This window comes from Monodon monoceros, unplaced genomic scaffold (genome assembly GCF_005190385.1).
Source record: "Monodon monoceros isolate NGI ecotype Baffin Bay Population unplaced genomic scaffold, NGI_Narwhal_1 Super_Scaffold_3, whole genome shotgun sequence".
Lineage (NCBI taxonomy): Eukaryota > Metazoa > Chordata > Mammalia > Artiodactyla > Monodontidae > Monodon > Monodon monoceros.
The window spans coordinates 76,864,112-76,879,901 of record NW_021703780.1 but is presented as its reverse complement, the minus strand read 5'-3'; the positions used below and the strand labels follow the sequence as shown (position 1 = coordinate 76,879,901).

Here is a 15,790-nt window from a genome sequence, read left to right as displayed (position 1 = left end):
CGCGATGTCAAATGCAGCTGTCTGCCCAGTCTAACCAAAGTAACTTATAACCACTTCTCTATTCCACAGCCACCTGGCCCGCCTCCTATTCTCCCCAAAGAAGGCGAAATACATGTGGAGTTTAAGAGAATTCTTTCTTTGATTCCTCTTCAAATTTCACCTGGAACTGGGTTACTAAGGCAATCAATGAGGTAATTGGTAACGTGCTCGAAAATAACCTAAGAGGGACAGGAGGTGATAAAAGAAGGTAGCTTTACCATTTTATGTGGGTAATATAGAGTGTGTAACTCAAGGACAGCAGTGTGCTTTTCCAACACACATAAAGGCCTGGTGTTTCTAGACTTAAGCCTATTTTTTAATAGATGGAAAAACTTTAATGAAATTGGCCAAAGAAAGGACTTGCAAAGGAATCGACAGCCTGGGCCTGGCCACATTCTCGGGCACCTCCTCTGATCACTCCTCCAACCGTGCTGTTCGGAAACCAGGGGGCCCATGTGGGGACAGGCTCACGGGCACTCTCAGGTTTCCAAGACGGAGGCACTTCCACGCCTCATGTGACCACTTCAAGAATCAGACACGTGAGGATAAAAGGTTAATTAAGCAAGAGCACCCCAAGGGTTGGCACATTCCTAAGCACAAGCCCTCGGCCCAGACTCAAAACCCTCGTTCTCTATGCCTTTCTTTTTCCCTTCTTTCTGGAAAGCGGGTACAAAGTCCTTTACTTCAACTGGGTTAAATATACAAGCACGCACACACATATATTCAGCCCACCATCACTGTCTCCAAGGGATGTGTCTAAGTTCTGACCTGCTGCTCACTACACAGCTCAAATGACTCCTACACGCTCAGGCCAGAGTCCCAAATGAATGAATGAAAAAACACGCTGTAAATGGATGCTGTAAAGACGCAGGCTGAATGCCTACCCCCAGCAAGAATCCCAACTGCTGTGTTTTGCAAGAAGCGAGACAAATGGATGGGAAATGGCTGCCAAAGCCATGTGAAATGTTCCCATCACTAACTTGCGGGCAGGACCCGGGCCGCAGCCCTACTCAGCAGGGTCAGGAGACACCGAACGCTGAGCAAGGGCAGAACAGGTAATTCTAGCTTTACTCTGCTGCTTGCATTTGGCCACAAACAGCCCTGGTTGAAACTCAGTGATGAACGTTTGTTTTTCTTAAAGTAAAACCCCATTAGAGAAACATCTCTTCTCGCAGCGAGCCTGATGTCTGTCCTCGACATCACGATGCACCGGAGCTCTACAGTCTGCACGTCTGTTCTCTGAAAGAGGGAGAGAGAGCTGTTGGACGGGGCTTACCTTGGAAGACTGGGGGTGTGAGGTTTAGGTTTACTAGCTACAAAAGGCTTTGATTCGGAAGGAATCACTCCGTGAGAGTTTTGGTGTGGCTCCTGTGAAGTTCTAGGAGGAGTGGGATGCGGGTCCCTGAGAGGCTGCGTTGGCTGCTGAGAGTCCGGATGGCGAATCGATTCCTTTTCCCTGGTTTTGTTTTTGTGCTCGGCTAACAACACATCGAATCGTTTTCTTCTACCCTGGACAGCCCTCCGCTGGGTTAAGGAATGTGTCTACAGACCAAAAACAACAACAACAAAAACAAACAACCAGAAATGGAGGAATCGCAGTAATCATTTTTTCTGCCATACATCGAAAAATACCAATGCCAATAAAAAAGCAATTTGGAGCATTAGCTTAATCAAAGGCTGCTCAGCATCTGATAGGCTAAAAATCTTGAGTATGATTTTTTTTTCCTAATAGTTAGAAGCAGATATTCCAGCCTCCAAATGTATAAGAACCTGGTGATATTATTTCCACCAGAAGAAAGAAGAAATGTTAAATAACCATGCCACCAGGTATGTGACTGAGGGGCAAACAGTAGATACAAACAGGTAACAGGTCCTCGTGTTTTGTGTGACAGGAACCATTCATTGATCGGAGCTGTTACCAACTCCGCTAGAAAAGCCCCCTTTGGGCCATTTAGAGTTTTGAATGTTAACAGGGGAGACGCACTTATTCCATAAAATACGTATCACAAAGTCTTCTTTCACTAACTGCCAGAGAGTAAAAATTAAACACAACTGTTTCTTTCTTCCTGTGACAATGCCATACAGAGAGAAAGGGGCTCACAGCATCCTGGAGACAGGCCGAGGGAGTCCTGGGCGGATTAAAGAGTAGGAGGCCAAAAGAAGACAGGCTGTGCACAGGAGAAGACGCAAACCAGCATCTGAGTCCCTATCGAAAGACACTCCCTATGGGAATCAAGAAAACGGGATAGGATTTTTGGATCCAGAGACAATGTCTAACCTCAGAATTTAAAAATGGTCACATTCTTTTTACTGGAGTATAACTGCTTTACAATGTTGTGTTAGTTTCTGCTGTACAATGAAGTGAATCAGCTACATGTACACCTAGATCCCCTCCCTCTTGGACCTCCCCAAAACGGTCATTGTTGAGAAATGTGAAATTACTCGAGAAGAAGAAGGGTCCAGTAAACCTGACCACTCCATACTGCTTAGGGCCTCCGTCTGTAAAGAAAAAAATGCAAGGAGCCGCTAACCACAGCAGCGCCAAATCACACCTCCCAAATATGCGTTCATCTACATAAATCCTTCCCTCTTCTATGTTACAGCAATACTACAAATGATACTTTCTGTGTGTTCATTATACACACATTATACAAATGTATTGCTCTACAGGCTTACATTTTCGCTACAATTTAAGGGATTTTAAGGGGAGTTAGGCTTCTAATTCTCTTTTGCGGTTCAATAACATAATCTACGTCCGTACCACATACACTGCAAACTATGTTCGCCCAAAATCTCACCTGGCACAGACAGTTACAAAACTGTGTTGAGGTTCTTTTTAAGATTTTACTTGGTTTTCTTTAATATGTAATATATCCACAAGAAAGTAACCCTAAATGAAGACAAGGACCTTTGTTTTGTTCAGTGCTGTACCAACACCTAGTACAGCACCTGGCACGCCATAAACGCTTCAAACAAAAACCAGATAAAAATAATGGCCCCCCAATACATGTTGAATGAACAAACGAATATACAACGTCACCGGGGGTCCACCTGCCTGTCTCTCCAGACAGATGACACAGAAGCCTCTCCTCACCTTTGCGTGTCCCCTGGTGCTTAGAAGACGCGGAAAGACCAAGTGAAGAAAGTAGGCAGAGACGATCAGTATTTTCCCAGCTTGGTTTGAAGAGTACATAGCATTTGCCCTGAGCTCTGAAGAATCTTCCAGCCGCAACCCTGATGCCCCCTCCTCCCCACCAAAACTCTGTGGGGGGCTGCCCAAGGCGCGAAGGATAAAGAGCAGCTGTATGAGGCCCGGGGCCCCGCGCGCTCTAACACCCCTGCCCCCTGCTCCTCTGGCACCAGGTGCCGCCTCCCCCTCCTGGCTGCCTTTCACACCCTAAGCTGTTTGTTCTGCCCCGTCCCAGAGCCTTCACAAAGGCTGTCTCGTCTGCCTCTCCCACCCCTTTCTGCCCAGACAAATCATATGGATTTCAGCCCAGTATTCCCACAGCAAAGGAGCCTTCCCTGACTCAGTTCCCCTAGTGAAGGCTGTCATTACACAGGACTCTCTTTTTTTTATTACCCCTCAGTGGTAACTTTTACAGTTACTCGAGTCATTACCAAGTTAATCTTCATCTCTTCCATTAGACTGTAAGCCCCAAAAGGGCAGGAGCCACGCCTTGATTTTGTTCAAGCCTGTATCCTCTGAGGCCCAGAAGGAGGTCTGTGCCCGCAGACGTGTGCAGTAAATGCTCCTACCCTGAGAGGAACCCACATCTACTTGCATGGAAGGCACAGAGGACACAGAACAGAACACTGGACAGATGAGGAAGTGAGGAGGGGACAGTGAGGGTGGCAGGCAGACGACACAGGGACAGGAGTGGGCAGCAGCAGATGTCCTGACAGCTAAGAGAACGGACAACGTCCTCAGTCTAAGACAGGAGAGATCTGGGCAGCAGCGTGGGGGACATTCAGCTGGGTCCTTTGACACGCAAGACCCGCCGCTTGCATGTCAAGCATTCCAGTGCGTTTACTGGCCCGCCGCTGAATGGATTCGGGCTGCAACGGAGGCAAGGAGAGGGAGAAGCACTGACAAACAGAACACGGGAAGAAAGTAAGGGTGTTCTGTGCAAGTGCAGGCCAGCCACAATGCTGCACGTTCTGCCAGCTCTATGCCGAACTCACGGCATGCCTGGATGGAGATGCATACCAACGCAAAGACAGGCTTAGCACCCTGCTACAGATGGCAATGACACCCTTAACAGGACGCATGGAGAGCACACACGACTTGAAAAGGAAGAAGCGAGAAACATGCAGGATCGACACAAAGCCAGTGAAGGTTCAGGAAGAAGGCTGGTCAAATTCCTTGCGGATTCGGAGTTGATAAAGCTTTTGGTCCACCAGCATGCCTCACAGACGATTAAAAAAGAGCACCCTGGGTAAAGCAAGCATCCTTCATTGACCACAGGTATCACAATACTGAGAAATCTATGTTTCTGAGAGCCAGGTAGGCAGGAAGAGAGCAGAGAGGGGTTGGCAGTGTGACATGGCGTGGAGCAGGGCTGAGGCACACACTCACAAGTTCCCTCAGGGGCAGCTGAACAGGACATGATTCTACAGAGCTCAACTGGCTACCGTCAAACAACGCACCACTCGATGTGTTCAGTTAATATTATATAAAACAAAGCAATCTGTCCTGAGGAGTTTTTAACCTAGAGATTCAATGGTGCAATTGGAGTGGGGATGACCATCTACCTCTGAAATAAAATGCAAAATTCAGAATACATATGTGTATATATGTCTTCCTCTGGGAAGAGAATCCATAATTCTTTAAAAATTAGGTATTTAAAGGTGCTTTTGACCAACCTAGTTCCTCACAAGATTCAGTACCATTGTTGCAAGATAAAATCCACACGCTAAAATTAAATTAGAAATTGAAATTAAAATAAGAACTACCGAGAAATAACATTTCCCGTCTCTGAAGATTTTAACATTCCTCTACTGTTTAGGGCTGGAGTGGAGTCTGGATTTCTTTATTCAAACATCATCTTTGGTAAAACTTAAAATAATACATCAAAAATTTTATTAATTTTTAGAGAACGACACTAATTTTTATAATTTTTAACCTCCTCCTCCTCCAAACAAGTGTTTTAAAATTACTTCAAGGCAATGATTCTTAATACTTTTTGAACCCTTCTGCACGGTGGCTGGGGACATAAGCATATATGCTCATTTATGAAGGGGGTCTACTGAAGCCAGAGGCCACCCCCATGTCAACCCTTATTTTATAGCAAATATACCGCCTTCTCACTAGCATACTGGCATTTCAAAGGAAAACTCAGGATAGAAAGGGGGAATCTTTACATTTTCTTGGGTTTTACATATACATTAGATTATGTGGTACCTAGTAATTTTTTTAGAACTAAAAAAATAAAGCTATCTCAAAGTCACAGATATTTTTAAAGTAGCTGTAAAACTGAAGAACCAGAGATAACACAAACATTTTAAGAATATTCACATATATGCAAAGGAAATGTCTGGACTCATTCCAAGTCAGTACAATTTAAACCACAGTAAAGGGGAGCCTCTCAAATTAAATTTCTATGAGGAAATATTAAAAGGCTTTGAAAATAACAGATTGATTAGGGAAAAAACACCATTCCCCTGCATACAGTAAGGCTCACTGAAGGCAAAACCCCTCTTAAGATAGCAGTTTATAACAACAGGCTCCACGTTTTCTGAACTTGAGGCGTTCTTCATCAAAACGGAGTCATTCCCCCACTTAAAAATTCAGAACAATCCTCAGAGCAGATGCCCTGTGAGTGAGAGACGCTTGGGGCGCAGTGCTGTGCAGCCCAGGTCCCCAAGCTTCCTGGAGCATCGGGCTCTGCCCAGGAGCCCCCCTACCTTGCATGTCAAAGATCGGGTGCAGGGCTTCTTGGTGTCGAGATCGATGACCCCACAGTGGATGTCAGGATCAAACTCCCTCTCTGTCAAAAGCACACAGACATTACAATGTCAAACGCTGCTTCATTTATTTTGAAAATAATAGGAGAAATCTGAGATTCTCCTATCTCAGACCAATTATAACTTGAAGCAAATCTACCGCATTATCAATAAATATAAAATACACAATGTACGAGCGCCACAAAAAAGCCATGACATCTCTAAGAGAGTGGGGACTTCCGCCACCAGATGACAGGAAAGAGACTGTTTAAGCCAGCATTACTCATTACTCCATTTAGGAATACACCACCAGAAAGCGACTTTTACGTCACCTACCCACACGCGTGCACTTTAAAACCAAGAATGAAGAGCTCAAAGACACTACTTAAGGAACTTCATCCTTAAGCTGAAGTTGGCCAGTTTTAAAAAAAGGACTTACAGAAAACGGTTGATTTGCTCTCCCAGGAATGCCCAATTAATACAGAAAGGAATACTGAGAGAAAATGTGAAGTTACCTGATAATCTCTTATTTAAAAATTTCCTGTTATTGGAGTTATCTTCTGACTTCTTTTCCAGCGTAGGCGGTGCAGGAAGCCCTTTGCCATTCAGAATCTGTCCAGGCGAAGGCAAGGTTGGCTTTGGTATTGAGGGGCAGTTAAGGCCAGGCTTGACTGAGGAACTCACAGCAGCAGGACAGGCTGGCCCTACTGCAGATTTCAGTAGTGTGCCATCCATCTTCGGAGGAATCTTTTCCACTTTGACAGAGGGCGTCATGCTGTCGTAGGGGGAAGTGAGAACACCAGCACCTGAGTGCCCCAGCAGCCCAGGGTGACTGGTGAGCCAGAGGGACGAGGGCAGAGCCTGGGTCTACCTGTGCACCACGCAGAGCTAGGCTCCCAAAGGTACATTACGAAAATTTGTTAGGGCTACGCAGAAAACTCAGTAAGGCTTTTACTCAGTCTGTAAGCCCTTCTGGAGAGGCAGAAAGCTCCAGAGGAACCATCAAATTTACCTGGTCTATCGTCATTCCCGTTACCCAATGTAATTCCTGCAAGAAGCAAAATATGAAAAGGTCTAAAAGGACCAAAGACTACTGCAGGACCTTTAGAGGATATCTTTTGAGAGCTGTCATTTTTAAGAAATGATCCATCAAAATAAAGTAAAATGAGTGAGCAGAGAAAAGAACAACTGAAATTAGAGAACATTTCCAAGAAATGTCACTAAGGACTTGGAAGAACTCAAATGTGCCTAACAATGTATCTCCAAGAAGAGGCTCTCTGCCTCTGTCAATGAGGAAGACCAATGTTTAATTAGGATACGATGTGTCCGTGAAGTGGTAATTCTCCAGTCCCTGAAAAAGGTTTCTCTATAGGAGCCTGGAATCTTAGTGCCTGACACTCAGCTGGTGAGCACTGAATACCTGTATCGCTAACCAAGAAGTGACTTTTTTCTGGAATCTTACTGATACTGTCATTTGGGTGGCAAATGTTGGTACGAAGCTAACAGTTAGCCTGGTCCCCGTCTAAAGCCCAGCTACAAATAAAGAAGATTTGGACTGATGAGGTTGTATACACTTTGCCCAGTGGCGTCAGTGCTCGAACAGCTGGTAAGCGGGCGAATGGCTTACACACTGTACTGGCATTTTCTTTGGCTCTCTGACAGCTCCAGGAATGAAAGCCAAGCTTCCTGTACTTGCACTTCTGACAGATGAGCAGAGGCTGCGGGCTTAACAACCAGGACAAATAGCACCAAACAGCTGTACCTGGAACAGCCCGAGAGCAGCAGAGACACTGCAAGATGCCACGGCCTCTCCCAGCTGGCAAGGTCCGTGCGCAAGAGCAGGTGCTGGCCGTTGCCCGAAGATTAACCAGGTTATCAGACCTTGGGACTGCGATGTGTGGCATACCCTCCGAAAGGGAGGCAGGCCAGGGAAAAGCCACCTGCCACCAAGGCCGAAGCATGCCGTGATGGGGCAAGATATATTTCCACAGGAGTGCACGGCTGCTCCCTCATGTCACCCACAAAGAGCCTGCCAGCCTACAGGCCCACCAGGGAAGCTCGTCAAGGCCTTGCCTGGTAGTGTGAACTTCTTCCACTCTCCCCTCATCAGGGCTTGGATGTGAACCCAAGACTGGGGGTGGGAGGAAGCACTGCTTCCCTATTTGCTGTGCAGGCCCCAGAAAATCCTAGAACAGCTTCTGGGGATCTCTTCACCTTTTTATTCCTACTGTCATCCTCAGCGGCGGCACCAGCATCCGTTCCTTTAAGGTCTCCTGTGGGCCGGACACTAGCCAGGTGCTTGAGTCTAATACATGAATCCTACCACCCCCACTAACCCTGCACAGGGGCCGTTATCTCAGACTCTGAGATAAACAGGGCCTTGGCCAGGCCCCTCAGCTAGGAAATGATAGAGGCGGGATTTGAACCCCAGGCCTGTTTGACCTGAGGGGCCCGTGGCTAAAGTTCTTCAATCTTATCACGCTTCCCCCTCTCCTTACCCAGAAAATGGAGATAACAGCAATACCTATTTCAAAGGGTTGTTGTGATAAGTAAATGACAATACACTTAGCTAAATTTCAATAGCTGGCACACAAGAAAGGATCAACAGATAAGTATTATTATTGCTATTATGACTCTATAAAGTCTCCCAAGGTATAATAGGGAAACAAAAAGAAACAACAAGATATATTTGAATTTTCCCCAAAGTGGGCTCTCTTTCACATTATCCACGTACACTCTCAGATGCTACTTGTGTACACAGTTCCACTTCTGGCAGGTGAGCTTTAAGAACCCTCTGGGCCATACTCACATTCTACCATGGGGGACTCTATTTTGCTGAATGGGATGCATTGGCCTGTTCCCCCTGAGCTGCAGTTTCTCTTTGGGCGATTTCAACAACTTGGAACTTAACGAGGATGCACTTAGAACACCTCCACTGGAAGAACGGCTGCTTCCACTTCCACTGCCTCCTTTGCTTTTGGACAGAGAAGGGAAGAAGGAAAATACTGAAGTGGGAGGAACGGCCAAAGAAGGCTTGCTGGATGAGCTATGTCTTCTTTCTGAAAAGGAACACAAAAGGGGCGGGGGGGGGGGGAAGACACTGTTTCAGGCAAGTCTCCAATGGAACCCTGCGGGAGTCCCTGGAAATCAACACATTTAGGTTCAAATACGTGTCACTAAGTGAAAATATATTAAACTCAGCAGCTTTCAGAAATGGCTTATCTAGACCCCACAGACTTATTCTGGATTCTAGGAACTGGTCCTTCTGCTTAGGAAACGTCTCGGCATGAAGAGGTTTATCATACATAGACAACCATTAGGAAACAGACATTCTAACCCTGAGAAGAGTGGGTTTTGCATTTTAGAAATGAACCTCACTGCAACTTGCAGTCAGAGAGGGGAAAAGTATTCATTCGTCTGCAGAGCTCTGCTAATTGACACTGCACGGAATTCTTTCTTCCTTTCTAGCATAGCACCTCTCCAATTTTCAAAACAGCAAAATGTTAAGAAACAAGTTGTACCTTAATTTTTTTTTTTGTCACTACCCACCAGTATATGACACCAAATAAGAATGTTTCTAGGGTTATCTTATCGTTCCCTAAGAATCTGTGCTGAAATTTTCCAGTGAATCACTTCACTCCCCACTCCCAACGCCCCCCCCCCCTTTTAAATAATCTCACTTGACTACAGATGGCACAGCTCTTGTTCACACCATAGGATGCCACAGGTGCAAGACAAAAATACCACAAATAGCTAAGCCTGCTTTTTATACCAGGAAGTAATTCATGGTTAAGTAAGGACTACTCAGGCTTAACTGAAAGTAAGTCTATCCACTAGAGAATCAGGTTTTCTCAGAGTAAGGCAACCCACACTAAATAAATCGAGAGCTGTTGAAGAATGTTACCATCGGAAACAAGTAAATTACTTAGTAACTTTATCTACTTAAGTACCTCAAGCTGGTAGCTTCAGTAGTTGCCTTTAGTTGAACTTGTAATTTAAAATACGTCTGCTTTACTCTTAAGTTTTAAAATGTATGTGATCCAACATTTATTTATCACAATACGGAAGCTATATGAGTATTTCTTAAATTAAGCACATTAGAATCAATTTGACTACAACCATCATGTAAAGGATTTATTTCCAAAGGTCCTTTTAAATCAGTCCTGAGACTCTCTGTGAAGCTGTGCTGACTTATTCCCAGAAGGGCAATAGCTCAATGACGCTGTATGAGGTACTAAAGAGCCTGCTCTACACCAGGACAAAATCATTATGCTATCTACAGGCAGAATTCAAATTCTCCAACTAGACCACACAAAGGCTACAAGCAGGTTAGGAAGGCTAAACTGATAGTAATTTATAAGTGCCTGCTGCTTTTTTCCGCCCCAGATATGAAAGTAGTGTGTAAGGGAGGGAAAGCTAAAATAACAAGTTTAATAATTTTCCAAATTTGGCACCTGAGGTTTTCTTTAAAAAAAATAAAAGTTTCCTTCTCTTCCGTGATCCCAAGACACTCTGAATATACTTTCAAGCAACAGCACTTGTCAGCCAGGACTGTAAAAATCTGTCTCCCGTTCTGCCGACTCCCTTGGATGGTGGAGCTTCCTGTCTTGGTCATCTGCCCCTGGCAGCGTGGCAGCACAGAGCAGGCCTTCAATTAACATTTGCCCGATTGGTACGGCTCTTCTTATGAAGACAGTGATTTTCAAATGGTCCTAGACCAGTGGTTCTCAACCTTGGCTACACATCGGCATAATCTAATGAGCTTAAAAAATACTGATGCCTCAGTCCCACCTTCAAAGATTCTGATTCTGATTTTTCTGTGGCCTGGGCATCCAGACTTTTACAAGGTCTTCTGTGTGATTCCACTGCGCAGTCAATGGTGAGAGCCTACCCTAGACGAGGCTAATGCCTCAAGAACGATTAACCACAGCTGAGTAAATTACCATCTCTATGGCACTGAGAACACTGCCAGGCACGTGGCACTATATACCAGGGTTTGTTAAATGAAGTTCACCGCTACTACTTGTCCTCAACTAGTGTTTTCCAAACTTCCCTCAACTGCAAACTATTTTCATCATTCTTACCAAAGACACATAAAATACTATTTTTTACTCAACACTTTTATTCAAATTATCAACTCTACTGTTCCTTCCTCCTCCTTAATCTAATACTCACCAGTCTTTCACGGGGACAGCATTGGTATTTTGGACACAACAATCCTTGTACAGGATTTCAGGGTGGTTAGAATTCCTGTCCCCCAGCCCTTAATCACCAGTAAGTAGTGCCCCTCTATCAGGGGTAACCTGAAGCTACCCCCAATCTGTTTTCAGATGGCCCAACTTTGTGAGGCAGGGTACCACTCTCAGTGTTTTCCAGAACTCTTATTGTTTTCCAAAACAATAGCATCTATAAAACAACAGGTTTCAAAAGTGTGTAATATATATCTCTGATATACATTAAAATTATTAAATATTTAAATTAAAATGTTCAGCCACAAAAATCACCCCCAGTGGCAGTGTACTAAAGGAATAATTACCATGTCTGTGGTACAAAGAGGGGGAAAAATTCCAACCAAAACTTTGACTTCTAGGAAATACACTCTTTTTACTATTTGGGGGGTATCAGAATTCTCAAGCAGGTGTCTCAGAGTAAAAGTGATATATTTTCTCTGATATCAAATGATGTAAAGAAAATTCTCAATCGAATTAAACATAGTTCACTTGTAATGCTTCTTTTGAAAACGTAAACTTATTCCGAAGTCACTGATCTACTAAGGAACAATTTGAGCAAAAATAATTTTTGTATTTCCTTCTGCAAGATTTCATCTGCAAGAAGCACTAGGTAAATGCAGAAAACCACACCTGGCTAAACTGAGCCACGTGGGAATAAAAGCTCACACCCTCAGCCTGCCCAGCCCCCCCCCCCCGCCCCGCCCCCAAACATCCACCATCCACCTCAGTTCACCATGGACCTTAGGAGCCACACCATCCACACAGCTGGTGGTACACCTTTTCCTCGATATCAGATAATCTTCCTTCCCACTTCACAATAGCTTACAAACTGAAACCCTTCCGACACCTACCTGCAAAAGCACATGTCAGGTTGTTTTCAAGGAAAACTGTCATGTTAGAATGAATATTTATGTATTTTTAAGCCATTTAATACACATAAAACTGTGCTACCATTCTTGTTAGGTTCCTATCTTTCCCTGGGTGTCACTGATGAAGTTTTGAGTGTTGTGTCCATTATCCCATTTTTCTAATGAGTCTCCTATGGTTTTTATTACGTCATTTTGCATAATGCAGTAATTTCTTAGGAATGTGTGCTGTCTTATGGCAGAACGGGCTGCAACTTCCAGTCTGCCCTTTCAATTTTTTCTTTCTCTTTTTTTTAGCTGCACCGAGTGGCATGTGGGATCTTAGTTCCCTGACCAAGGATTGAACCAGAGCCCCCTGAAGTGCAACCGTGGAGTCCTAACCACTGGGCCACCAGGGAAGTCCCTGTCCTTTCAATTTTCTATCCCCATCATAGTCCACTTTCCCTGTTTTCTTCTGTTAATGCTTTTTTTTTCCTGAGTTGTCTATTAACTCTTTGATATGGGATTTTGCATTAGAAAATCAAGAGTGAAAGCTTTCTAACATTAAAGGTCAGCTGATATATCAATAACATTTCAGAAAAGTTGTACTTTCTACTACAACAATAAAAGCTATTTAAAAACTAAGAATGGCAATCCATCATGTGAACTTCTTTCATTCACTAGAACTTGAAACAGACTGCGTGCGTGCGTGCGTGTGTGTGTGTAACTGTGATTCTGGCTGAAAAGTGCCAGCTCAAATCCTTGTCATGCTGCTGAATTAAGTTGTTCCTTCACATCATGGTCTGGTAACTCATTCTCTGGAAAGGGTGGCATTTGGCTTTCCCTTCACGAGAAAGCAAAGAAGAAAACACAAATTAAATTATAGTTGAGTTGGACTCTCCCCAACCTTTCACACTGGGCCCCTATTTTTCTTAAGATTTTAAACTGGGCTTCCAGTTTTAAAAAAGTGTTTGTTTCCAGATCAAAAGGGAAACGGGCAAGTTATGGGTAGGGTTAGGGACCTTATATTAAGTGGACAAACTGGTGGCCAGATGCTAAGCATAACTGAAGTGTGGTTTGGTGAGGAGTCCAAGTTGAGTTTTCAAAGCACTCCTCTCTCCAGGGTCTGGCACCAGCCCAGAGAAAGCACACTCTGTCCCTGAATGAGCAGGGCACTGTGAATGGCTCCAGCAAGCAGGAGAGACAGGCAGACCAACAGACAGACAAACACAGATACAGTGAAAAGACAGAGCAGAGACAGAAGGACAGATACGGGTGAGTGTGTGGTGTATGTGTGGCAGTGCGGGGGGGGGGGGGGGGGGGGGGGACCACGGAGACAGATCTGGAAACAGAGACAGGGAGAAAGAGACAGAGCAAGAGATGGATGCATCGGGCTTTCTTCCCTTGTGGCTTGAGCACGTGATACCACTGCAGGCAAGGGTAGGATTCCGAGGTGGCCAGGGGAGAGGACAGCTTTCAGTCTTCCAAAATAGAAAGGAACCAAGAACACTGGGCTTATAATTGTGGATTCACGCTGAGGCTTAAAAAAATATATATGTAAGTGTTGACACCTAGGTACAAACCAAAAAGGAGTTCAAAGCAAATAATTAGATCTTTTAAAGGCATATACATTGCTTTGAAATAAAAAACTAAAGATAACTTATAATGTGTAAGTGTCAAAGTTAGGACACAAACCTAAAATGCAGTCAAAAGCACACTGTCACTTCAAATCATTCATGCTTGAAAAAAATCTAGAAAAATATTTGTCAAACTTTTTTTAAGTGGTTATCCCTGGGGCTGTAGGTCTATTTTTGAAAAACTTCTGCACAATGTTTAATTTTTCTACAACAAATATGGTTTACTTGTTTATTAAATACATACTTTTAAAAGAGACAGATCATTTGGTGTTCTGGCCTCAATTTCACACATGCCAAAATAATGCAAGGCCTATTATCACTCGGGAGCATAGAATCAATTTGTCCCACGCTCAATGATCATCACACAAGAGCAGGCAGAATGGCTAACAGCTCGGAAAAGCCCACAAAACTGTTTTTACTCCAAGCCCTTTTCTGGTATCTTATTAAGTCTTTTGCTAATCTTTTATGATCCCAGCAACTGATTAATGGAAAGTCTCACATGCAACAACAGCAGTCACTACTGTCCGTGGGCAGAAACCACCCACCAGGCACCATGCTACGAAACGTATAGGGATTGCCTCATTTAGTCCTAACCATCTTCCTACAGAGCAGATATTGCCATGATCCCCACTTTCCAGATGAGAAGGCCAAGCATTTAAAGGACTCAGGTCAGTCGCCCAACATCACCCAGCTAGCGAAGAGGCAGGATCAGGATGCAACCCCAGGCAGGCTGACTCTAGTGCCCAGGCGGGACCACATGACAGTCCACCTTAAGCGGTGTCATTAGCAGGCCACAATGCACGGTCCAAAGGCAGGCAGAGGGGTGATGGTGAGGGTTGCGGCATATGTCATCTTTCCAAGTGCTCCGCAAATGCAGGCTATTAGCACAAAGGGCGGCACAGTTGGAACATACAAGTTTAAGACAGAGTTTTGGTAAATTTGGGGTGGGGATCCAGAATCTGTTTAAGGGAAACCCAGGCTGTTGTGGATTTAATCTTCCTATTTTGGAAGCTGCTATCCTAAAGATTAGCTATGGGTGTCAGCCAGTGTTGCATTTGTTTTTTTTCCCGCAGGGAAACATTAAAGATGGTTTGAAGACTGAATTTTGGTACAAAGTGCCAGTCAGAGCTGTCTTTCTGGCTTGGCTAAAAAGAATCACTTAGAAAGTTCCCAGATGGATATGCTCTACAAAGAACCCATGAGGAGGAGCAGTTATACCTGTTCTATACCTATAACAGAAATACCTGTTCTATAGGATTAGGCTGGCCGGCCCCCACAGACCAACACCATTATGCATGCTTGCAGTCACGCCCTGGTCCTGGTTGCCTTCCCAGCAGAGGCTGTTGGGCACAGTCTTGATTAACTAACCAGCTTGAATAGAATCCAAAGTAAAACCAAAAAAACTTTTTTTTTTTTTTTTTTTTTGAAAAAAGATCACGTGAAGGGGCAAGAACGCTGGAGTCAGACACATGTGGGTTCAAACCCTTGTTCTCTCACTAAGTAGCTGGGTGACGCTGGGAAAAGACCTGACTCTATCTACTTTGGCAGACTCTTCATCTGTCAATCCTACCCTGCAGGGCTGTTGGGATTAAGTAACAGAGTTGTAAAGCCTGCAGCCCACGGCTGACTGTGGACCAGGTACTGGGAACTCCAGAGGGAGTAAGACAGAGGCCCCCTGTTAGTCCAGGTAATGCCAGTTACAGACTCAAGTGAGAAAGGCCAAGCAGACAGAAATCAGTGAAGAACAAACCAAAACCACTTACTCTACCTTCCCCAGTGTGGTAGAGACTTAGTTTATAGATTTACTTTACATGCCAGTCCAGGAAGATACTAAGCTCTTCTCAGTCAAGAGCTCGGAAGAACAACGTTTAGAATTCATTAAAAATGAATAAGGGGGGGCTTCCCTGGTGGCGCAGTGGTTGAGAGTCCGCCTGCCGATGCAGGGGACACGGGTTCGTGCCCCGGTCCGGGAGGATCCCACATGCCGCCGAGCGGCTGGGCCTGTGAGCCGTGGCCGCTGAGCCTGCACGTCCGGAGCCTGTGCTCCGCAACGGGAGAGGCCACAGCGGTGAGAGGCCCGTGTACCGCAAAA

At 44.7% G+C, this 15,790-nt stretch overlaps 1 protein-coding gene across 14 annotated transcripts in view; it reads right to left on the bottom strand.

The window, feature by feature from the left end:
* ATXN7 (ataxin 7) overlaps nucleotides 1-15,790 on the bottom strand; it is a 140,206-nt gene that overhangs the window by 25,319 nt on the left and 99,097 nt on the right. For all 14 annotated transcript variants that reach the window (XM_029243589.1, XM_029243580.1, XM_029243582.1 and 11 more), the window contains 4 exons: nucleotides 8,795-9,044; nucleotides 6,501-6,760; nucleotides 5,947-6,029; nucleotides 1,316-1,581 (listed from right to left, as the gene is read on the bottom strand). In XM_029243589.1, the coding sequence (XP_029099422.1) occupies nucleotides 1,316-1,581; nucleotides 5,947-6,029; nucleotides 6,501-6,760; nucleotides 8,795-9,044 (859 nt within the window). The remainder of the gene's footprint in view (nucleotides 1-1,315; nucleotides 1,582-5,946; nucleotides 6,030-6,500; nucleotides 6,761-8,794; nucleotides 9,045-15,790) is intronic.